Source organism: Trachurus trachurus (assembly GCF_905171665.1).
Source record: "Trachurus trachurus genome assembly, chromosome: 12".
NCBI lineage: Eukaryota > Metazoa > Chordata > Actinopteri > Carangiformes > Carangidae > Trachurus > Trachurus trachurus.
The window spans coordinates 795,577-820,933 of NC_139908.1; the positions used below are offsets into that span (position 1 = coordinate 795,577).

At 42.0% G+C, this 25,357-nt stretch overlaps 2 protein-coding genes across 2 annotated transcripts in view; one reads left to right on the forward strand and one right to left on the reverse strand.

Moving 5' to 3' along the window:
* rasgrf2a (Ras protein-specific guanine nucleotide-releasing factor 2a) overlaps positions 1–19,781 on the forward strand; it is a gene marked incomplete at its 5' end in the record, with an annotated part of 53,540 nt that extends 33,759 nt beyond the window's left edge. Inside the window, 13 exons of the mRNA XM_083983609.1 lie at positions 1,809–1,946; positions 2,712–2,801; positions 8,301–8,407; positions 9,261–9,373; positions 10,371–10,431; positions 10,567–10,596; positions 11,280–11,383; positions 11,777–11,861; positions 13,080–13,277; positions 17,855–17,934; positions 18,037–18,154; positions 19,491–19,559; positions 19,655–19,781. Of these exons, the coding sequence (XP_083839735.1) occupies positions 1,809–1,946; positions 2,712–2,801; positions 8,301–8,407; positions 9,261–9,373; positions 10,371–10,431; positions 10,567–10,596; positions 11,280–11,383; positions 11,777–11,861; positions 13,080–13,277; positions 17,855–17,934; positions 18,037–18,154; positions 19,491–19,559; positions 19,655–19,750 (1,289 nt within the window). The 3' untranslated portion in view covers positions 19,751–19,781. The remainder of the gene's footprint in view (positions 1–1,808; positions 1,947–2,711; positions 2,802–8,300; positions 8,408–9,260; positions 9,374–10,370; positions 10,432–10,566; positions 10,597–11,279; positions 11,384–11,776; positions 11,862–13,079; positions 13,278–17,854; positions 17,935–18,036; positions 18,155–19,490; positions 19,560–19,654) is intronic.
* Positions 1–25,357, reverse strand: part of ube2l3a (ubiquitin-conjugating enzyme E2L 3a) — a 274,466-nt gene that overhangs the window by 217,342 nt on the left and 31,767 nt on the right. The window lies entirely within an intron of this gene.

Genomic DNA, 25,357 nt, shown 5'->3' on the forward strand with positions numbered 1-25,357 from the left:
ATTAGGGCCACGGGCCATCGCACCGAGCACTGGTAGCTGCAGGGATCAGCTATTTCATAGCTTTGCCCGGGCATTATTGTTATTGTGTGGATTTTTTCCTACTTATTATTCTTCGTCCTCTTCCGGACGATTTTATATATCAAAACGCGTGTCCTGATCGGGATCGGTGTGCTATTACTTTTCTCAACAGTTTACGAATTTTTCGCAACATAAGTCGCGAAAAACTGCGCGAAATTTTGCATTGAAGTCAATGGGACGGGCGAAAAAAAAAGAGCGAAAAAGACCAATCATTGGAGTTTAACAAACGTCTACTGCTCAGGCATACTTTCACCTAGAGACTCCATTTAAACTTTAAACAGTAGACACAAGTCTTGTGTATTGGCGTATTACTCCACGTTTTGATAGGTCATATAGTTTTTGATCAATCCCTGTTCAATGACCATGATCATTTTTGGAGAAATTATGAGATTATAATGGGTGTGTATTGCACGGAATGTTCGTGTCAGAGCACGTGACATCATCGGTTAGAGTGGGAGAGATGCCAGAAAAACTCCAGATTTTTTCTCTTTCCAAACTCGGCCCGGCCACAATTTACACTCTACACACATAATTTTTTCAGAATTTGTAAGACAAACTTGTTATCTCTCATATCATGTGCTCAAAATATCAGAGAGACTTACAGAATTTAAACTCTGAGCCTCTAAGTGCGGCCACGTCTGTCTCTGCTCCTCATTGAGTCCAATACAAAGATTTTCTGAGAGAAGCAGAACGGACCGATGTTTTAAAACTGCCAGCGTCGCCAAAATATTTACTGTAGAAACACCAAATCGTACCAACTTTTTCAGTAAGTCCTTAGAGCAACGTTGATCTGTGTTTTGTTCTGATAGGAGTTACCGTTTTGTCACGCTAAGCCTTTTCCGAGACCAGTGCAGAGGCAGAAAATCACTCTTTTTCTCCACGTTTCTGTCTGTCTCAGCCTGCGGGGGCCCCTATCGCCATGGTAACCTCTTTGATCCTCAGGCCAGAGCTCGTTAACTTCATAAACAATCCACCTGGCGCTCGTTTAAATGTTTATAAACACAGACACAGCTAAATCAGACTGACACAGGATGCAGCTCATAGTCACACACACACACACACACACACACACACACACACACACACACACACACACACACACACACACAGTTAACCTAATGTGGTTACAGCTCCTCCATATCAGTGCTTATAGAAAGATGATCATGTGTCTGTCTGATCAGCTCTGTCTTGACCTTAAGATCGTGGGTTTGATTCCCATGTTGACAGAGATGGCAAAACCGGCAGTAGCCCCGTGGCCCTCTCAAAATCCTCCGAGGTGCCATTAAAATAATATACAAATAAAATATGAAAAATATATTTGTGATAAATAAGAAATAAATATTTGTATATATTTTATACATTTATTAAAGCCTCAGTGTGTAGTATTGGGGCTAAACCGTGACATCCAGCGTTCAGATTCTAGATTGCAGTGCTCACTCTCTCACCCCTCCCCGTCGGCAAAGTGACGGCAAGCCTCGTGACAGACACTCAATAGTAGGTTTGTCCACTTTCACGTACCGTATTCAAAGCTTTCATTTGTATGCGGTTGTGATTAGACTTCGGTAAATAGGTATTTATGAAAGCAATGTTTGATTTTTGCTAATAAAAAGCCAAATAAGCTACATACTGTCCCTTTAACAATAAATAGATTTAATGAAACAACATTTCTGTCCAGGTTTTAGTTTTTATTCATGATGATGCTGATGTTGTTGTGTCTGTGTGTCTAACAGCTGTTCTGGAGTCAGTGTCTCTGGAAAAGTTCCTCCCTGAGTCTCCTTCAGTCGTCAGCAGCAGCAGCGACGCCGGCGACACGTCACCGTGCCGCTCGCCGTCCACGCCACGACACCTGCGCTACCGACCGTCAGGAGGTACAGACACACACACAGAGAGAAACTAGAATGTTTTAATTTACTGGACAGAGAATCTCAACTGGTCCAATATTTAATCTGAATAAAACTCCCCCCTAAGAGACAAACCTTTATAAAATACAGACTCAGTGACCATCAACTTGCCATAACTGGTCGCCATGAAAGAGAACGGCTAGAAAGAACAAAAATAATTTGTGTCCAAGTAGAGACACAAATTCACTTTCTCACAAATTGTCCCAAATACAAAGAAATTAGAGAAGAATTATTTCCCAGATTTAAAGGGACAACGAGGAGTTTCTCCATCGGCAGAACGAAAAATTCCGCGACAATAAAAAAGTCTCACGTTAATGTGGATGAATCTACGTTACCACTTGTTAATGGTCCATTTTAGATAAATCTATGGTTTTGTCTCTATGGTTATTTTGTTATTATTAGTGGTGGTGGAAATGCTGGGCGAGCCGACCAGTGTTTCTTTACTTTCGGTTTCGTGGCGAGTCGTGAGAATAACGCCGCCGAATCTCCGTTTATGGTGGGAACTACGACGGTATGTGATCGTCTTCCAACCTCTGACTTTAATTCTTGATGAATGAAAACATGAGTCTGTCTTGCGCCGGTCAAAGAATTTCACGGTGCGGAGGCTCATAAATGTAGTGTGAAAACACTTCACTTTAACAAAACTCCTCGTTGTCCCTTTAAAGTGTGTTACACAGTTTGATTTCTAATTCTAGATTGATTATTCCATTGATTGACTCCTTTAATTCTCAGTCTCTCCGGGGGAGAACTCTCGCTGTCCCATGTCTCCGGCCTCGGCCTTCGCCATCGCCACGGCCGCCGCCGGCCACAGCAGCTCCCAGGGTGAGTACGGTGAGCCGGGAAGGTCAAAACAAGGCCCAGAGAGAGAGAGAGGGGGGGGGGGGGGGGGGGGGGGTGTTTACTCCTCCCATCAAAGCTGCCAACACTAGACGGAGCTGTCGGGCTCTCTGTCTGACTCATTAGGCTGTTTTCTCTTTCTCGTCAGCACCTCTTGTCTCTGTTTTCATCTGATATCCACAGATACATCTGTCACATCACCATAGCTGCTCATTTTTTATTATCAATACTATGAATAATCATGCTGCTATGAGCACTTTGCACTTTGCCTACTGTACCTCATACATGTTGTCAGGGCCGTTGCTAGGAATTCTGGGCCCCCTTAAAGAATACTAAAGTGGGCCCCTCCCCCCAACTTTTCCTTTTTTTTTTCTTAGACTACGTATGTATTATTGTTTTTTTATTTAGCCTTCTTTGTTTTGATGCTAATGCAGCATTACACTGCAAAAACTCAAGTATCTTAGCAAGAATATTTGTCTTATTTCTAGTCAAAATGTCATTTCTAGTCAAAACAAATCTCATTCTACTTAAAATAAGACTCATCACATTAAAAGCAGCTTGTTTTTAGACACTTTTTACTCCTTTCAAGCAGATTTTCACTTGAAATAAGTAGAAAAATCTGATAGTGGAGCAAGTTTTTCTTCCTTATTACAAGCACAAAAAACTTACTTTCACTTGCAGATTTTTCTATTTCTTGTGAATTTAAGTGAAAATGATCTAAAAACAAGTACATTTTTTGGGTAATGAGTCTTATTTTAAGTGGAAAGAGATTAGTTTTGACTAGAAATGAGACATTTGGACAAGAAATGAGACAAATATTCTTGGAAAGATGTAGAGTTTTTACAGTGTACTATGATCAGGGTCTTACGCAGAATAAATCAGTCATACAAAGATTAGACTACTGGGGTTTTTTATGGGCCCCACTGGGCGCTGGGCCCCTAGAGTTATCACCACCTTTCTCCCCTATACAACAGCCATACATGTTGTTGTCTAAGTGTTGTCCATTGTCTAACTGTGTCTGTTTATGCCTCATCTTTGTATAGTAGCTTGTATTCAGTGTATTTTACTACTTTTATGTTATGTGTAGGGACTACAGATGGAAACTAGAAAAAGATAGCATTTCCTGCAGAAAATGCGTGTGAATGCTGAAAGCAGCTGAACGCTGTTGCTGAAGCAATGCTGAATGAGCTGAAGAAATTGTTGAATCAATGCTAAATTAGTTGACGAAACTGCTAAAGCAATGTTGTAAAGACTAATGCTAGAGTAGAGTAGAGTAGAGTAGAGTAGAGAGTAGAGGAATACTTTATTCATCCCTAGGAGGGAAAAAGCTGAAACATGTAACTTGTAGTGTGAGATGAATGCCTTTTTAAAGGTAAAAAGCAGTAGAAATGCTAAAGGGAGAAGAAAACATTGAAATTCTGCATGTTTAAATGTAATGGTTAAATAGTTGAAATCTGCAGCTAACCTGACAGGACTGATGAACCAGCACTAACATAGCCAAAGCAATGGCTGAGAATATATTTAAAAGTAGAAGATGTGAGACTTTGTATGAAATGGCTGGAAATTACTTGAATTGTCAAAGAAGAGTTTGAAAAATTCCTGAATTAGGAAAAAAGTTAATGCCTACTGAAATACATTGTAAACTGACAGCTGAAGAACATTGTTGAATAATATAGATGGAGCATTAGCTGAGGAGTAGAACATGTAAACAGCCGGTTTAATGGTGTGAAATGGTTGAGAAGAGCCTCAGTAGTTTAGGATACGTGTAAAACAATGTGTTCAACATGACCAAAAGGGGAAATGTGTATTTTCAGTTTAAATAGCTAAAAAACAAAATTAACAGCAACGAGTCCATTAACTACAACAGGAAGATAGAGAGGTACATACAAAACAGTCTGACAACTGTAGGAAAAGTGTGTGTGTGTGTGTGTGTGTGTGTGTGTGTGTGTGTGTGTGTGTGTGTGTGTGTGTGTGTGTGTGTGTGAGTGAGGAAGATATACAAAAAGTTCTGACCTGACAACTGTATGAAATGTGTGTGTGTTGGACGTGTGTGTCTGTTTGTGTATGGTTAGTGTGTGTCCATTTGTGTGTGTGTTTGTTGTGTGTGCATGTTTGTCTGTTTGTGTGTAATTGTGTAAATTGTGTATGTGTTTGGTAAGTGGTTGTATGTTTGTTGGGTGTGTGTGTGTGTCTGTTTGTGTGTAATTGTGTAAATTGTGTATGTGTTTGGTAAGTGGTTGTATGTTTGTTGGGTGTGTGTGTGTGTGTGTGTTTGTGTGTATGTGGTAGTTAGTATGTGTCCATTTGTGTGTGTGTGTGTGTGTTGGATGTGTGTGTATGGTCAGTGTGTGTCCATTTGTGTGTGTGTGTTGGATATGTGTGTATGGTCAGTGTGTGTCCATTTGTGTGTGTGTGTGTGTGTGTGTTGGATATGTGTGTATGGTCAGTGTGTGTCCATTTGTGTGTGTGTGTGTGTTGGATATGTGTGTATGGTCAGTGTGTGTCCGTGTGTGTGTGTTGGATATGTGTGTATGGTCAGTGTGTGTCCATGTGTGTGTGTGTGTGTGTTGGATATGTGTGTATGGTCAGTGTGTGTCCATTTGTGTGTGTGTGTGTTGGATATGTGTGTATGGTCAGTGTGTGTCCATTTGTGTGTGTGACCGACAGACAGTCAAATAGAGAGAATGTGTGTGCGTTGCCATGGTGACGTTGCCATGGTGAGGTTACCATGGTGAGGTTGCCATGTTGAGGTTACCATGTAACTGGTGGCTGGTGGCTTTAAGGCATGGTGGCAGCTTTAACCATAGGCTTTAACTGCTCTGTGACACCCTCAAACAGATCTAATGTACGACAAATCTGTACTTAGTACAAGCAAAAGGTTTACATTTTCCGAACCATAAGACCTTGCTGAACGCGTCCATGTCACTTTGGTGTTTCTAGAGTAAAAATTGTTGATTGTGTCGCAGGTTGGAAACTTTGGGACGTTTAGAAAATCAGCGCCTACTTTTGAATGGGAGTCAATGAGAGGAGAGAGGGAACTGGCCACACTCAGAGGCTCCCAGTTTAAATTGTGTTCGTCTCTCTGGTTTTTTGAGCACATGAAGAGATCGAGGATGAGCTTGTCTACAAACGTGGCGGAAATTATGTGTGTAGAGTGTAATCTGTGGCCGTGCTGACAGGATAGAGAGAAAAATGTGAGAGGATTTTTAGACCCTCTGTCACTCTGCCAACTGCCAACGTCCGAACATTCCGTCCCATTGACTTTCATGTTAAATCTGAATTTTGTCAGAAATTTTAATGATTTTAAAACTATACATATATCTGAAACTGTTGAAGATATCAATAAGCTGAGATATAGCTGAATAGTTGAAAGGTTTGTGAACAGTTTAAAAGTTGAATGAAGTCTGTAGCTGAAAGTATGCTGAAGCTATTAAAGGCTGAATGAAGCAGAAGATTTGAAGAGTTTGAAGACTGTTTCAATGTATTCCTATGGGAAAAAAATTGCAGAAAAAGTTAAATATTTTAAAAAGTATAAATAGTTGAAAAGAGAAAAATAGTAGCATAAATGTCCTGGGAAAGCTGCACGTTTTGATATATGAATTGTTGAAATAGCACAAAGTATGAAGAAGGAGTTAAACGCAGAAAAAGGGTGAAAGACGTAAGAATAATAATAACTAGAAAAAGCATTTCCAAGAATGGAAATGGTGTGAATGCTGAAAGCAGCTGAACGCTGTTGCAGAATTAGCTAACAGTGCAAACCATACAAATGTTTGACCAAGGTAGGAATCGAACCCACAACCTCATGGTCAGTAGACTTCCACTCTGCCTCAAAGCCACAGTATACACACAGTTACAGAGACTGTTGTCTGTTGATGAGCTGCACTCTGTCTCACTCTGAAGTTAACGAGCCCAAAGCTGCACCTGTTGGAAACACACTGTGTCAACACCAAGAAAGCTTGAGAGTCAAGCCTGAATGACTTAGAATGAACATTTCTGTGAATTTCAGGCTGAGAGCAGCAGTTTCAACATGAAGCAAGTTATCAGAAGTCAACAGAGGACGACTGGGAAAATAATTCACTATAATTGTTGTTGAGGCAAGATTTGAACCAGGAATCAAACCCACAACCTCATGATCACTAAACCTTTACTCTGCCACTTCGCCACAGAGAGCACAGACATAAGCATGTTGCCATTGTAATGTGATGATGTGCTGCAAACGGTGGCAGTAGGAATTAATGCGTCTCTTAACTAACACCTGTAACCAATTGAGGGTGGGGGAGGGGAGCAGAATTCAACATAACATAAAAAGAGTGCTTCCCTTGGATTTGAACCAGTGACCTTGGGGTTGGCAAGCAGCCACCTTACCAACTGGACTACAGACAGAGTTGTGGAGAAGAGAGGTTGAGACTTTGATGAATGTGAGATTTTTCAATGATGCTTAAAAGAAGCAGAAAATAGTATAAATGAGCCACAACAAGTAAGTAGAGGAGTTTTTTGTGACCTGTGACTATTTTTGGGTGAATTAAAATGAATTAAAAAGCACTTAACAGCAGGTTACAAAGTTGAGCTCCTTCTCCTGCTGCTGTGAAAAAATGCATTGGGCTGAATGGGAGCAGAGAGCTCCATGGCTGCATTTAAAAAATATTTTAAATTATTCTCTGAGTCTCTGTGCATTTTTGACGGCATTGTGAGACCTAAGACAAGCGTGGCTACAAACTGTTTCCAAAATCATGAGTGTAGAGTGTCATTTGTAGCTTTGCTGGCAATTTCAGAAGAAAAGTTCCAGTCGCTTTTTTGGATCTGCTGCACTCTACGATGACGTCACCCACTCTGACCCAACCCCATACACACTCATTGAAAAGTGTGAAATTTGTCAGAAATCCTCATGTGCTTTTAAAGGATTTATCTCAAAAACGGTACAAGCTATTAAAAAGTTGTAAATACAGGATGAATACATTAGAAGTTTGTCTACAACTCAGAATTTGAATGAAGTCTCTAGCTGAAAGTATGTGGACGCTTTAAAGGCTGAAAGAAGTAAGAAGATTTGAAGAGTTTCAAGACTGTTCCAATGCATTCTCTATGGGGAAAAAAAAAATCAGAAATAGTTGAATATTGCAAAAAGTATGAATAGTTGAAAAGAGAAAAGTAATAGCACACCTGTCCCGAAAAGGCTGAACATTTTGATGTGAGAATTGTTGAAATAGCACAAAGTATGAAGGACTAGTTAAGTGCCAAAGAAAATGGCCGAACAGAATAACAATAGTGTGAATGCTTTCAGCATTCACACTAATAATAAGTATAAAGATTTGAATAACAATAGTGTGAATGCTTCCAGCATTCACACTAATTAGCTGGGAGCGAAATCTGGTGCAACCATCTTTTAATTTTTCTCCTTTAAATGATTAATGTAATTGCACACTGTCCCGTATTAAACTAATAAAGAAACAAACTAAACAATCCTCATGTGGTCTCATGTTTCTTCAGGTTTCAGTAACTCAGAGAAATCCTGTGACAAAGAGTTCATCATCCGCCGAGCCGCCACCAACCGAGTCCTCAACGTGCTGCGGCACTGGGTCTCTAAACACTCACAGGTCGGTCCACGGTGTGTGTGTGTGTGTGTGTGTGTGTGTGTGTGTGTGTGTGTGTGTGTGTGTGTGTGTGTGTGTGTCTTTGCTCTGCGTGTCGTTTCTCCCACAGAAAGGTCATCTTCCTCCTCCTCCTCCTCCTCCTCCTCCTCGTGGTCTTTTATTTCAGATTATATAAGAATGTATTTTTGTGCCTTTTGTGTCAACGTGCATTTGTTGTTGTTATTAAAGGGATAGTTCAACATATTGTCAAATTAGCCCATCACCATAATCCCTATAGTCATAGCAGTAGGTTCGTTACCTTTAATTGTCGGTGCAAGCTGTTTTTAGAACGGCGGAGCAGAGCCGTGAGCTGCTCAGAGCTACGCTACGGAGGCTCATTATGGGATTTCTTGGTTTCCCTCATCAAACTCATCAAATACACAATCCAACAACTCCACAACACTCTGGTGGACAAGTTGTGAGCTGCACATTCACCACGCTATGAGATAATAACACAACGTTACCACACAGAGTTGTTTTAGAGGGAAATACAGAGACTGTTGATGAAAAACTGTCCCTGAAGGCAACGTGCATCAGCGGTTTTACATGAATTTCCCTCTAAAACAACTCTGTGTGGTAACGTTGTGTTATTATCTCATAGCGTGGTGAATGTGCAGCTCACAACTTGTCCACCAGAGTGTTGTGGAGTTGTTGGATTGTGTATTTGATGAGTTTGATGAGAGAAACCTCTTTTTATCTCCTTGATTCATATGTAACTGACCTGTAGAGGGCGCCAGTGTGTGTTAATGTGTGTGTGTGTGTGTGTGTGTGTGTGTGTGTGTGTGTGTGTGTGTGTGTGTGTGTGTGTGCGCTGCAGGACTTTGACATGAACAGTGAGCTGAAGAGCGGAGTGGTGGGTCTGTTGGAGGAAGTCCTGAGAGATCCAGACCTGCTGCCTCAGGAGAGGAAGGCCACCAGCAACATACTAAGGTACACTCATCTATCTATCTATCTATCTATCTATCTATCTATCTATCTATCTATCTATCTATCTATCTATCTATCTATCTATCTATCTATCTATCTATCTATCTATCTATCTATCTATCTATCTATCTATCTATCTATCGTCAATCTTTCATTATACTGTAATAAGTTTTATTCGGAGAAAGAAAATGAATTGAATCAAGTTTTCAAACAGACAAATACCAACGTATTAAACTTTACATGAGTGAATAGAAATAATACAGATGTTTTACAGATGTTTTAATAAAATACGTCTCTTTGTTAAACTATAATTACAGTAAAAAGGAGAAAGGGGCGTTCTCCGGGATTTAGCTGGATTATTAGAGCGGCAAGGTGTATGGTGTGTGTCCCCGTTAAAAGACACGGATACAGATGTCCAGTTTATGGTGGATTTATTTGTGATTCTATAATAAAAGATACAAAACACAATCAGTACAGCACACGCCATACATAATGTACATAATAATATAACACTAACATAAAGGACTGTATTCAGTGGTATGAATGATATGATATTAATCATATATTGTAAACAACGACCTCACACAAGGCTCACAGAACACGGTGAGAATTAGCTTATTAGCTGACCATCACAACAGCATGTAAGCAGGTAAACAATACACATTAACACAACGTAGCGTTCGAATTGGACAGTAAACAACATAAACTCACCTTCTGGCATTAACACACATAAACCCAGGATGTACAGGTGAAGGTTGGGTAAGTACAGGTAAAAGGACATTACGAACTGTCCACTGCTGCATCAGGAGAAAAGGAAAGTAAACTTTGCAGCTACGGCATCTCACACACAGGTGTGGTGCGTTTACGAGCATCGGAAATATGTAAACTAACATAAAAAACACAATGTAACTGAATGGTATTTGGTTCACTGAACATATTAACATCACAGACAACATGGGCTTTCTAACATACAGTAAAATAGCATCTGTTGTCTCCTCAGTGCACTTTCTCAAGAAGAACAAGACGATGCTCAGCTGAAGATAGAGGACATCCTCCAGATGGTCAGTGTCACTTTATCAATAATAATAATAATGACAATAGTAATAATGATAATAAGGATAAAGAAGGGATCTAATACTGAAACCAACGTCTGAGTTCTTGTTGAAATCCTTTATCTCTGTGTGGTTGTGGAACAGAAGAGCTGCCCCCTGCTGCACTTCATCGTGGTAAGAACGATGTCATAGATATGATGATGATGTCATCCCCCCCCCCCCCCCCCTCAGGAAAAGCTCTGGTTGTAGTTAGTGTAGAGTAGAGTAGAGTAGAGAAGACTTTATTCATCCCTAGGAGGGAAATTCAAATTAGTGAGAGAACAGGTGGAGGTGGTTTCTTAGAGTCGGTGAGTGTGGCTGCACTGCAAAAACCTCAACATCTTACCAAGAATATCTGTCTTATTTCTAGTCAAAACAAATCTCATTCTACTTAAAATAAGACTCATCACATTAAAAGCAGCTTGTTTTTAGACACTTTTTACTTCTTTCAAGCAGATTTTCACTTGAAATAAGTAGAAAAATCTGATAGTGGAGCAAGTTTTTCTTTCTTACTACAAACACAAAAAACTTGCTTTCACTGGCAGATTTTTCTACTTATTTCAAGTGAAAATTAGTTTGAAACAAGTGAAAATGATCTAAAAACAAGTTCATTTTTAGGTGATGAGTCTTATTTTAAGTGAAAAGAGATTAGTTTGGACTAAAATTGAGACATTTTGACAAGAAATAAGGAAAGATTTTGAGTTTTTGCAGTGTGGTGACGTAGATCTCTGAGGTGTGTGCGCTGTAGAATACAACCTGTGTGTGTGTGTGTGTGTGTGTGTGTGTGTGTGTGTGTGTGTGTGTGTGCGCGTGTGCAGGCGGAGAGTCCGAAGGCCGAGTGTTTTGAGTCGTTGTCTGCGATGGAGCTGGCCGAGCAGATCACGCTGCTGGACCACATCGTGTTCAGGAGCATCCCCTACGAGTGAGTCACTAGTTGCGTTTCCATCCACCTTTTTTTATTCGCATTTTCAAAAATTGCGAATAAATACTTGTATGGAAACGCCGGAAATTCGAAAAAAGGCAGTAAATGCGCATAAAAATGTTTACGCTTTGGGGGGGGTGGATTTGTCAGCGTATCGATAAAAGGAAAATGCTACTTTTTGTTATGGAAACAGGTTTTGTGAATTGAGCTTCCTATTTCAAAGTAAAAGCACTTCTGTATGTAAAGTATCTGCTGGTCATGGACTCGGGAGTGAGGCAAGACACGGACATTTTTTTTTGGCGTATCCCTTTAAAATAGAATAAAATTCCCAGGAGACGTTGATCCACAACATTTGATGATTGATGATTGATTGGTTGTGTCTCCGTCCTGCAGGGAGTTCCTGGGTCAGGGCTGGATGAAGGTGGATAAAACGGAGAGAACTCCGTTCATCATGAAGACCAGTCAGCACTTTAACGACGTGAGAACAAACTTCACATTTTCACTTCTCCATCTGATCTGTCTGTCTCCACCTCCTCCTGTGGATCTGATCTGTTAGCGACTACTGAGCCTGAAGACGAGGTGTCCCAGCTCTCCTCTCTGCAGCACCGCCACTCAAACGTGCTCCATAATCTGCATTCTTTTGTTTATGACTACACAAATATACACGTCTAACATCGTATAAATCCACAGCTCCATCTATTGATTTTTTTGACGGCTTCGGTTGTCAACAAATGCACGTGGCCAGGCAGAGGTGTAGCAAAGTAACGGGCAATTTCCACTGGATGCAGATTCGTTTCAATTCTGTGTCAGTTTCATGCATCCTGTGTTATGATTAGGTACTAGGCCTACTAGGTCTGGTCTAAAAGCTGTTTGTCTAGAGATTATAACACTTTGTCTTGGACTTTCAACACTTTGGAGTGAATGATTGTGACAGTGGCATTAGGCTAGATAACAATTAAACATTACAGTCTTGTTCAGTGACACTAAACTTAGTGTGGCAGTGGATGGTGTTTCAATGACGTCACAGATTTGATATTTCGATGGCGTCCACCCAGTAAATAAATCCCCACTACACCACTGTTCTGGTCTGTGTCCCGTGGCGTCCCTTGGTGACATCACGGTCCGGTCTGTGTCCCCTTGGTGACAACAACACAAATGCGCTCCGTAACCCATAATCTTTTGTTCATGGCGGTTAAGACGACACAAACACACACGTCGTAACATCGTATGTGTTATGTAACGTTTTCCACCGCTCCATTTGTTGATGTTTCGCCGGCTTCGTTGTCAACAGATGCACATGGAGGAGAGGAGCGTCACCAGAACAGACTGTCACAGTTCCTACTGTCTTTCTGTGGAAATATCTCATGTTACAACATGAAAACCTGCAGCTTATATTCAAGTGCAGCCTATGTATTTTCTTTTAAAATGTAGCTGGTGCGGCTGATACAGGTGCGTCTAATCCGGAAAGTAAGTAAATTGTCTGTGATGTTGAGTGTTAGCTGTTGGATACGTTCACGCTCTCTTATGACGTAATCTCACGGCGCACTCCTCCTCCTCTCCCAATAATCGCAAAACAATAACGAATGGAAACGGGCATAAATTCACATTTGCTTTTTGTGCATTTTCACAAAATCCGCTCTTAAATTCGATCCATTTGGATGGAAACCCAGTTATGTTCTGGTCCTTGTCCCGTCAGATGAGCAACCTGGTGGCGTCTCAGATCATGGCTCACAGCGACGTGGGCTCCAGAGCCGGCTCCATAGAGAAGTGGCTGGCCGTGGCCGACATCTGCCGCTGCCTCAACAACTACAACGGAGTCCTGGAGATCACCTCGGCCCTCAACCGCAGCGCCATCTACAGGCTGAAGAAGACCTGGGCCAAGGTCTGCAGACAGGTCAGAGACTAGAGACTAGAGTCCAGAGTCTGTAAACAGGTCAGAATCCAATCCTGAATAGTTTTGCTGTCCGAAGTTTCTCCTCATTATTCATTATATAAAGAAAAAGAAACGTTTGGATCAGCAGCAGCAACAGAACCAGGTGGTTCTGGTTCACACTCCAACACAGTAGGTGGCGCTAACGCAGCTTAAAGCAGAAGTCAGGTGAATGTTAGTGTTAATCTAAGTCTTAAATAGTTGTATCTTCCGACAGCAATCACTTCTATAGAGTGTTTGGTCTGAAACACGGGTCTGTCAGTCACTCTGCTCTGAGCCCAGGAGAAAACTTTCCTTGTATCCTACAACCTTTATCCAATGAGGAGAGAGAACGGCATAAAGGGGCAGTCCTCTCTGTGTGTGCAGCCAAGGGATGCGCCTGAATGTGGTGACGTAGGGACGAGGACCAATAGATCCATGACGAGGGCGGGGGCTGCTAACTCCATCTGCTGACAGGAAGTTAGACAAAACCACCGGATCACTTACTGAAGCTTTAACGTTGGTGCGCCGCCATAGAAGCACAACACCAGTAGAGCGCCTGTTTCATCTGTGTCTAGTTCACGTTAGGGTTGCTAAGAAACAACAACTCCCAGCATGCATTGCATCACAGTAGACAGGAAGTGCTCACCGATGTTTCCAGGGTCACCGTTCAACAACTTAGCATTTTTCTCGTAGACAATAATGGGAAAAGAAGCTAGCGGCTTTAAAACGTTTCAGGGTCATTCCATGAAAACTGTTAAGTTAGGGTCCCCAACATTCAAAGAGGTATAGGAGGCATAATAAAACTGTCAGTAATACTTTCAGTGTCTGAAGCCATTAATTAAAGTTTACTTTCTAGCATGAGGTAAAATAAAAATAAATAATAAATATACAATTTGCACATATATAACTTTTTGTGTTAAACTACAGTCATTTTCTCATGTCCGCTCTGACCATTTTTCTCATTCATGTAATGTAAAACTTAAAAAACATCAAATAAATCTCAAACATTTATTGTTCTTATAGTTAGAAATACTTTCTTCTTAATAGGAAATATGTTAATTATATTAAAATGTCATATTTTTTTATTAAAATAGCATAATTTCTCCATGTCCATCAATTTCATATTCCACCCCGTCACACCAATGTAATTTTGCGCCAAAATGCAATAAACTTCCTGTAAGGAAACAGGAAACAGGGAGTGACATCATTCAAGAGTTTGAAGGAGGGAAGTGCAAACAATGATGAGTTCTGATTTTTCTTTTAGAACATTTTTGGTAAATTTTTCTTTCAAAACCTTCTCCGTTAAGCATAGCATATCCACCCCGTCACACACAAAAAGTGGGGAAAACAATTTTTAAATCAAAATTTCAAATTACATTTGTATAAATCCTTAATTTTACGATGTAATTCCATGCTAACTGCAGTGTTAGCTTTTAGCACATCCAGGATTTCGGCCATATTGCTTTAGATTTTCCACCCCGTCACATTCCACCCCGTCACACACTAAAGTGACGGGGTGGAATCAGTGGCACTGTTCTTCATATTGAATTAGTATAAAATATTTAAATAATAATAATAATAATAATTCATTAATTTTGTATAGCGCTTTTTCAGTGACCCAAAGACGCTTTACAGATGCAGTAAAATACAACACAAAGAATATAAATAAAAAATAAATAAAAAACTTATGGGTAGGGGAGGTTAAATGCTTGGGTGAAAAGGAAAGTCTTCAGTCGGGATTTGAAGAGGGGAAGTGATGGAGAGTCTCTGATGGGCTGGGGAAGGGAGTTCCAGAGGCGGGGTGCAGTCCGGGAGAAGGCACGATCGCCGTATGTTTTTAGCTTGGATTGTGGTACGGTGAGGGAAGAGGTAGTGGAGGAACGGAGGGTTCGGGTGGGGCGGTGGCAGGTGAGGAGGTCAGCTAGATATGGGGGGGCCAGGGAGTTGAGGGCTTTGTAGGTGAGGAGGAGGATTTTAAAGGTGATGCGATCTTTGACAGGGAGCCAGTGAAGGACAGGAGTAATGTGATCACGGGACCGAGTGTGTGTGAGTAGGCGGGCAGCAGAGTTCTGGACCATCTGGAGTCTATGGAGGGAGTGAGCGGTGATGCCAGTGAGGAGAGAGTTGCAATAGTCAAGACGGGAGGAGATGAAGGCATGAATGAGGGATTCAGCAGCTGGGGGGGAAAGACAGTTTTTGATTTTGGCGATGTTGCGGAGGTGCAGGTATGAGGTTTTAATGACTGGGTTGACGTGAGGATCGAATGACAGGGTGGGGTCCAGGATGAAACCAAGGTTACGTGCGAGAGGGGAGGGGGTGATGGTTGCATTATCAATGGTAAGTGAGATGGGACCAGATGTACGGAGGGCGGATTTGGTGCCAATGAGGAGGAGTTCAGTCTTGTCAGCATTGAGTTTGAGAAAGTTGTGGGTTAACCATGATTTTATTGCAGAGATGCAGGTTTCAATGTGGGCGAGAGGTGGGTTCTGGGTAGGATTTGTGGTATTGGTGCAGAGGTAGATTTGAATGTCGTCGGCATAGAAATGGAAGTCCAGTTTGAAGTTGCGGATGATGTGGCCAAGAGGGAGCAGATAACAGATGAAGAGGAGGGGGCCAAGGACAGAGCCTTGGGGGACGCCCTGTGTGACAGGGGAGAGGGGTGAGGTGTGTCCGGAGAGGGAGATGAAATGTTGTCTGTCAGTGAGATATGAGGTGAGCCAGTCCAGTGCGGTGCCCTCAACACCCAGCTGGCGCAGCCTTTGGATCAGAATGGAGTGGTTGACCGTGTCAAAGGCTGCGCTGAGGTCCAGGAGCAGCAGGATGTTGAGGGCACCGGAGTCTGCGGAGATGAGTAGGTCGTTGATGACTTTAACCAGGGCAGTTTCAGTGCTGTGGAGGGGACGGAAACCAGATTGGAAGGGATCATAGAGATTGTTGAACTGAAGATGAGAGTGGAGTTGAGCGGAGACAACACGCTCAAGGGTTTTGGATAGAAATGGAAGGTTGGAGATGGGGCGGTAGTTGGATAGGATTGCTGGGTCAAGGGAAGGCTTTTTGAGAATGGGAGTGACAGATGCAAGTTTAAAGATGGAGGGAACATAGCCAAGGGACAGGGACTGATTGTAGAGGGTGGTGAGGTGGGGGAGGAGGGGAGGAAGGCAGGCCTTAGTTAGGGGGGTGGGGAGAGGATCCAGGGAACAGGTGGTGGTCTTGGAGGCAGAAATGATGTCAGAGATAAGGGAGGAGGTGACTGGGGTGAAGGCAGTGATCAGGTGGTCAGGGAGGGGGAGGGTGATTGGAGGGGGTGCTGGAGCAGAGGGGTCAGAGATGGAGGCGGCCAGTGAGGTGTTGATTTGGGAGATCCTGTTGCTGAAGGAGTGGAGGAAGGAGTTGCAGAGGTTAGTGGAGGAGGGTGGGTTGTTGTTTGAAGGATGAAGAAGCTTCTTGACTGTGGAGAAAAGGATGCGAGGGTTGTGATTAGAGCTGTTGATAACGGTGGAGAAGTGGGAAGTCTTGGCGGCTTGGAGAGCATCACGGTAGGAGGAGATGTGACTCTTGTAGGCCTGAGCATGGACGGTGAGGTGGGTTTTCCTGTACAATCTTTCCAATTGACGGCCGGTTTGTTTCATATTGCGCAGTTCGGGGGTGTACCAGGGGGCGGAGGTGACAAAGGAGACTGTGGTTGTTTTCCAGGGGGCCAGGGAGTCGAGACAGTTGGAGAGAGTGTGATTCAGCATGGTGGCAATCTCTATCACTTTCACATTTCCCTCCCCCAGCATCAAATTAAACACTTTGTTCTGTGTTATCAGTATGTTCTTAAATTTTGTCCATTCCACCCCGTCACAATATTCCACTCCGTCACACATATATTCCACCCCGTCACAGTGTGATTTAACAAAAAAAAAAAGATTTAAAAAAAATAATTTAAACAAACTATTGGTGTTTTTGAACAAAAAGAATACTTCTGAAGTGAATAACTTTTTGTTTGTCTTATTTTAATCTAAAATTACTGTTCAATTTGTTAACCTTTGTCCTGTGACGGGGTGGAAAAAGAAACTCTGATTTCGGGATTTTAATGTGATAAAAGACCGTCAGAAAAGGGTGTCTGAGCTTGAAAAATATGTTTTTTTGCAAGTGTTACATGTTCTTCATGCAATGAAACAAAAAAAAAAAAAAAACGTTGAGATAAAAAAACTCAAATTTCCAAAGCCCAAATTTAACAGTTTTCATGGAATGACCCTTCACAACCCCCACGACACGACTGGTTTCTCTACCAGAATCTGATCCGTTCAGTCCGATTACGTTTGGAAAGTCTAGAAGAGCTGCACCATTAAATTATTTTATTCCCGTTCTAGTTAGCCCAGAGCTAAAGCAGAAATTAGCCGGCTAGCTCGGCGTAGCACTAGCTCAGCTGAAGGCAGTGCGCCCACTTCCAGTTTCTTCCCAAATACGAATACGAATCTGAAGTTTTTATAAAAGCCTGAATCCGAATCTGAATACAGTGCACTGGCTGTAGCTCCACCCCTAGTTTCATCAGTGTGTGTGTGTGTGTTTTGCAGACGAAGGCGCTGATGGACCGGCTGCAGAAGACGGTGTTGTCAGAGGGACGGTTCAAGAACCTGAGAGAGACGCTGAAGAAGTGAGAGCTGCTCGTCCTCAGAGGACACATGTCCAGCTGCTTCCTGTCTCCACAGACAGGAAGCAGGAAGTCTGACGTTGTCCTGTGTGTTTCATGTTTCAGCTGCAACCCCCCCTGTGTGCCCTACCTGGGCATGTACCTGACCGACCTGGCCTTCATCGAGGAGGGAACGCCCAACTTCACCCAGGAGGGGCTGGTCAACTTCTCCAAGATGAGGATGGTAATGAAGCTTGGTCAGGAGCTTTTGGTGCTGGTTCAGAAAAACTTGTCCTCACTCCCGAGTCCATGACCAGCAGATAGACACCATCCTTTCCACTGTGCGTGCAGTAACCATGGAGATAGAGCCGTATCGCCGTAATTAGCTTAGCTCAAACACTGGAAGTGTATGGGTAGTGTTAGCCTGCCTCCCACCTAAAGTCGCTAATTAGCTTAGCTCAAACGCTGGAAGTGTATAGGTAGTGTTAGCCTGCCTCCACCTAAAGTCGCTAATTAGCTTAGCTCAAACACTGGAAGTGTATGGGTAGTGTTAGCCTGCCTCCTACCTAAAGTCGCTAATTAGCTTAGCTCAAACACTGGAAGTGTATGGGTAGTGTTAGCCTGCCTCCACCTAAAGTCGCTAATTAGCTTAGCTCAAACACTGGAAGTGTATGGGTAGTGTTAGCCTGCCTCCTACCTAAAGTCGCTAATTAGCTTAGCTCAAACACTGGAAGTGTATAGGTAGTGTTAGCCTGCCTCCACCTAAAGTCGCTAATTAGCTTAGCTCAAACACTGGAAGTGTATGGGTAGTGTTAGCCTGCCTCCTACCTAAAGTCGCTAATTAGCTTAGCTCAAACACTGGAAGTGTATAGGTAGTGTTAGCCTGCCTCCTACCTAAAGTCGCTAATTAGCTTAGCTCAAACACTGGAAGTGTAGTGTTAGCCTGCCTCCACCTAAAGTCGCTAATTAGCTTAGCTCAAACACTGGAAGTGTATGGGTAGTGTTAGCCTGCCTCTTACCTAAAGTCGCTAATTAGCTTAGCTCAAACACTGGAAGTGTATGGGTAGTGTTAGCCTGCCTCCACCTAAAGTCATCAGAGAAACTCTTCAGCAACTCTAAAGGGAAACCGGCGGGCCGATCTTCGTCTCAGAGCTGACAAAACTCTCCGGTAAGGCATCTTGAGTGGTCAAATGCCGCTAACGGGACGAGATCGGTCAAAACGGAGGGTTCAAGCAAAGACGCTTTATTTTGGTTCAAGCTAGCTACATCGAGGGTAGGTTAGCTTCCTATTTCAAAGTAAAAGCACTAATTCTATTTAATTTTAATTTTGTGAAAGTAACCGGAAGTGCGTTGGTCACAACGGCGAGCTTGAGTAGCGCCGAATTCGTCCGAACAGGATGGATTGACAGATAATGGAGGAGGAAATAATGCTTTTCCTTTAGAGAGACAGGGTGAGGAGAGACAGTGCGGGACTGACTCAGTAGATGAACCGTCTGATCGGGAGTCGAACCAGCGATCAGCACCAGAACACAGTGTCTCAGTCTCAGTGTGACGATCTGAACCTGTCTCTGCTTCCTCAGATCTCTCACATCATCCGCGAGATCCGCCAGTTCCAACAAGCACCTTACAGGATCGAGCACCAGCCCAAGGTCAGTCAACCAATCAATCAATCAATCAATCAATCAATCAATCAATCAATCAATCAATGCAACAGGAAGTGGTGAAGTTGTGTTTCTGTCCTCAGGTGACTCAGTTCCTCCTGGACAAGACGCTGGTGATGGATGAAGACACGCTGTACGAGCTGTCGCTGAAGATCGAGCCCCGAGTCCCACCTGGATGATTATTGATAATCATCATAATCAATAATCAATACACACACACACACACACACACACACACGTACGTCATACTTGATCATATTTACAGTGTAAAAACCAGAAGGAACGAAGGAATGAAACGACTGGTGTTGTGTTGTGTTGAGGAAACTCAGGAGAAAAAGTGCCTTGTTGTAGCAACAGTAGATGTAAATATGTAGTCAACACAACAGACTGTGACAAACAAACAAACACAACTCTGCCATAAACAAACAGACAATCAAACAAACACACAACAAACTGTCTCAGCTCTCCGACACCAGAGAGGAACCAGCTGCTGCTACGTCACATGGATCTGAGGAGGTAAAGACACTGAACCCAGGTTAAACTCTGGTCCTCAACCCCCCCCGAAGCCCCGGTGCATCGTGGGTAGCAGGAATCTGGAAAATCTGGAAAACCTGGAAAATAGTTGACCAATCATGAAAAACACATGGAAAATGAGAAAAAAAAAAGTCAAATGTCTTAGAAAAGCTTAAAAAGTTGTCCTGGAAAATGATTTATCACATTATGACTTTTAGCTACCAGAGCTCTATTTGACTTTTTCAGACCCCTTTCCCCCCAAAAAATACATGTTTGTGCTGTTCTATGATACATTTTTCATTATTCCTTAGCATTTAAGAAATTTCATACAGTAGAGCCACAGACTGCACATCTTTAAATCAGACCTCTGGGAGAGAGAATGAGAGAGAGGAATAAACATAGAAACAAACTGGTTACATTTACATAATAAGGTAGCCTACCATTGTCAAAAAGAAGACTTCAGGGGACGAATCAGTGTGTGGCATAAAAGCTAATGTCTGTCAAACTGTATCATAAGAAAATGAAGTTGAAGTTGAAGTTGGTCCCTTGGGAGAAATTCGTTGTGGACAAAACCAGAGACATCAGGCGCCAAGAACACATAAATAAAATAGTGCATCAAGACCATAAACAAAACACAACACAGCATTAAAAACACAAACATGCTCATTGTCAAATATAAACATCTCACTTTCATCTACCTACAAATTGTATAAATCCACACACACGTTCACAGACGAGGTGGTGACGGTTGGCCACGCCCATTTAGAGAGACAGGAAGTGAAACTGTTTCTATCATTGGAGCCTCTCATGGGGGTATCTTTCCGTATATTGAATATCGTTGGTCTGGGTAAATAGAGTATCTGACAGGATAAGTAGATAGTTTCCAGAGTTTCCTGCTGCCCCCCGGTGGCCACTCACCGACACTGCAGCTTTAAAACACTGGACTCAAAACTGACAACACAAAATATATTAAACTTCACTAGACGTCTGAATGAGTGACTTATAACAAAACTATTTATGTTAAGTTGAACTGAGGAAACTGGACTTTGCGTTAAACACAAAAACAAACTTAAACAAACCTGCAAGATGCCAAAACATCCCACAATGCAACACTGTTTGTAGAAGAGCGTGTTACAGTGGAGCTCCCTATAACCATATCTGATGTTGTGTAACACAACCTCCATTTTTTTTTGCTGTTGAACTATTTCCATGCTGACAAATGCTGACTTAATTTCCCGGGAGATTTAACTACATAAGGACATTTATTAAGGAAGTTTATTGTTATTATTTATCGAGAATGAAATTTCATTTTGTCGTTCTCAGAAACCAGCAAGTCACAAGATTAGAACTGAACAAACACAAGACAAAAACTAGACAAACCATCAATAAACCAGTGACCAGATCAATAACTAATGAGGATGAGCTGTGAATAAAAGTCCAGTGACTCCGCTGCCACACGATGCACCAGGAGGATTCTGGGTGTTTGGATCAGATCAGAGTTTCACTGTGTTCCTTCTTCCTGCAGGAATCCATCAGATTATTGATCATTGATATTTAATCTGTTAAAACTCACTGACACCGACTCGTCTGTTAGTTTGCTGCTCAGCACCGGAGCTGTTTCTTCTCGTTTTGCCGTTATGTCGCAGCGAAAAACTGAGAAACTTTCTCATCTCCTGACAATCAGAAGCTCGTCGGCTGCAAACCGTCACGTCGCCACGGCAACACGTCGCTCCGTTTTCTTACATTTAGTCATTTTGTACGCAAACATTGAAAAGTCGTCATGTCTGCACTTTTATAAAAGATTCAGCCTGAAAAGTTTCTTACACGTTACAAAACCGACAGTCAAACGTCTTTTCCATGTGTCACTATTGTTATTATTATTACTATTATTATTATTATCATGATTATTAATATTATTATTATTATTATTATTATTATTATTATTTTTAGCTCCTTGTCCATGTGGTCACTTCATCATATTTTAAATATTTTAAACCTCGTTGACTGTATTAATTTAGTATAATAGTTCTATATTTGCACTGTTGATTTATAAGGAAAGTCTTTAGACTCTAAACTTGTGTATAGCATGAATATAGCAGCCCCCCCCCCGACCCCCCAGTAGGTTATCACTGTTCCTGAGGTTTAGAGACTCTGTGACTCTGCTGTCTGATCTGTAATTCAAGCTTTGTTGTTGTATTTCTCCATCATTTCTCTGTGTGATGAACAGACGATGCTTCACTCCAGGCTTCACAATAAAAGCACAAACATGGGAATCATGACGCACGTGTAATCTGTTTATTATGACGCGTTAAAGGAACAGGAAACACCACAAAAATGACAAAATGCAAACAAACACACAAAATAAAACCAAACAGAAACACTAGAAACACTGATAGAGTTAAATTAGAGAGGAGGCCACACTGGTTTATGTTGAAGATGAGTTTTCAGTTATAATGGAAGCTAATGGGGATAAAGCTACTTCAATACAATCCACTTTATTTATATAGCACATTTCAGTTTACCAAAGTGCTGCACAATTATTTATATTTACAGATATAGAGCACAAAATGGTTTAGAAAAACATAAAAAATAAAGATAAAAATGATATAAAAGGAATAAAAAATAAATAAAAGATAGCTAACAGATGAAAATACAATAAAATGAGAATAAAGAGACAAATGAGAGCAGAGGTCACACAGCTCTCATGCTGAGTTAAAAGCCAAAGAATGAAAAGTTTTAAGACGTGATTTATAATTAGATAGGATGGAGTTAGTCTACTTTTACTTTTAGACTTTATTGAATTTATGTTATTTGTTTATTTAACAGGGACAGTGCACAGCCAGACCAGAGTTAGTTACTAGCTAGTTTCATCTGTAGCAGATATGTTCTATATCGTTATATAAATATTATATATTATATATTGCCTATTGACCCCTTGCACGTGACGTCACGTTCCACTCGCGGTAGCTCCGGACGCCATGATGGACGGCAAAAGAACAGTGGACGTCAATTTAATTCAATGGGCGCGTTATAGTTTTGTGACATACCGTGGTTGTAGGGTTTCCCCTCCTTTTCCACTGAGCTGGTTCCAGTGCTGGTTCGGAGCCAGAGCCTGACTAGCACCGGTTCTTTGCTTTTCCACCGCTTAAAAACCGGTTATTGGTCCTTAAAACTGGTCCCAGGCACCAACTCCTTGCTGGTTTAGAGCTAAGAACCAGGGCTGGCCACTGGCAGCGGGGTTACATGAGCAACAGGACCAGTGTGAAGATATACAGACACGTTATCGATGCCATTATAAGTTATCTATAGTGTATAGTTGATGTAAACACAGTTGAAGCTAACTAGCTGAGCTACATGCTGTGGCTAACAACAGCTAACGCTCGTATTACAGTAAACATAGCACCGTCACAACGTAGTTGCCGGCGGACGGATCGCGGCGATTACAACGAAGACGGCTTCCCGTTTTCTTTTATTTTTCAGCCGGGTTTAATCAGAGAATGATCACTAATTAGACAGGTCTTCAACACCCACGGGTCGGACTTCCAGGTCCGTTAACTGTAGTTAGCAGCAGCAAAGACAGCAGCAGCTGCTGTATGGGGAGTGTAGCACTGACTGACGTTAGCTCCTTAGCAGTGGAAAAAGCACAGAAAACTGAGATATTCTACGGCGAATAACAAAAAAACAAACATATATTGCAACGGATGAGTAGATATTCTATTTTAAATAAGTGATAATGCTGTGAGGTTGTAGTGTGAAGTGATCGAGCCACATTGTTGGATGGCACCCATACACAGTACATTATCACTGAGCACTTTCTGCCGTCCGTCATGGTGTCGCCTCTCGCGTCACGTTCTAATTGTGACGTAGCTGCAAGGGGTCAATAAGGACTTTGTCTGTCGTCCCTAACAAAAATCTAATACTATAGCACAAAACTAATAAAACACATACAAATACAAACAAATATAAAAACATTGTCACAAAAACAGCCTTAACAGCAACAATAACATCACAGTGTTAAAGGAATAGTTCACCAAAAAATGAGATCCAGTCATTATTGCCTCCCCCTCATGCTGATGAATACTCCAGAGTAGTTTTTTATTCCTCAAAGTGCATCTGGAGACCCGGGAGGCCGGTTCCTAGTCCAACCTAAACTTTATATGAGAGTAATAGGGACCAACACAAAAACGTCCATAAAACTACACAAAAACCATTTAAAGCAACACTAAGGAACTTTTCAACCTTCATAAAATATTTTCATAACTTTTGTGATGATACATCGACTTACAACAAGTTGAATGACACCTCTGTCATGGCCTGAGGGGGTCTGTATCATTATGGTCTGTATCTCTTTCTCTGGCACTAAGCAGCTTTGAGGAGCATGGTAGGAACCCTGCTCTCACTTCACTTTCACTTTTGCGAGTCACAACAAGGAGGGAGCAGGCAAAACGGCACTTTAGCAATGGATTATGTTTGTGTTTTCACTTTGAAATGATCCACTGGAAACAGAAACTTAGTTTTGATGTCTTCTGTTAATTTTAATGCAGGATATTTACAGGGCTTCACGCTAGTGTTCATGGGAAATGGAGTCTTCCTTCAGGCAAAACACTACCGCTTTGGTCCACAGGCGCCGCCAAACTCAACCAAAACTGAAAGTTCTTTAGTACTGCTTTAATATTCCTCCACACTGCTCGTCCACTGCAATCCAAGTGTCCTGAAGGGAGATAGTCCAGAGTTTACTGGAAACTACCTCATTTAGGACATTTTCACAGCCTATTGACTGGACGTGACCGGACTAAATGAGGTAGTTTGTTGTTATCAACATCCGGGGTCTGTAGGTTGACCTACTGACCTCTGACCTGGATGATGTCATCTCTGAGCGCCGTGCGGCTCATTCTGATAATAATCATTCTGCTTCGGCATTCGGGTCCATTTTTATCTCAACTAGCCGGAGCTTTAGTGAGTCCAGGTTGAGGAGAGGAAGCCTGTGGAAGCTGAACTTCATCCAGCTGCTCATTTTGTTCTGACAAGTCACAAACACGCAGAAACCAACCGTAGCGTTAGCGCTAGCAACAAGCTCAGAGATGACATCATCCAGGTCAGAGGTCAGTAGGTCAACCTACAGACCCCGGATGTTGATAACAGCTAACCCCGGACTCAGAGGGGAATAGCACTAGCCTATCACAACTAAATCTTGGTGAAATGAAGGAGTTTCTCTGCAGATAATGTGTTATTTAGAGGCTGCATTCTGCTGCCCTGTAGACTCCATTATACGG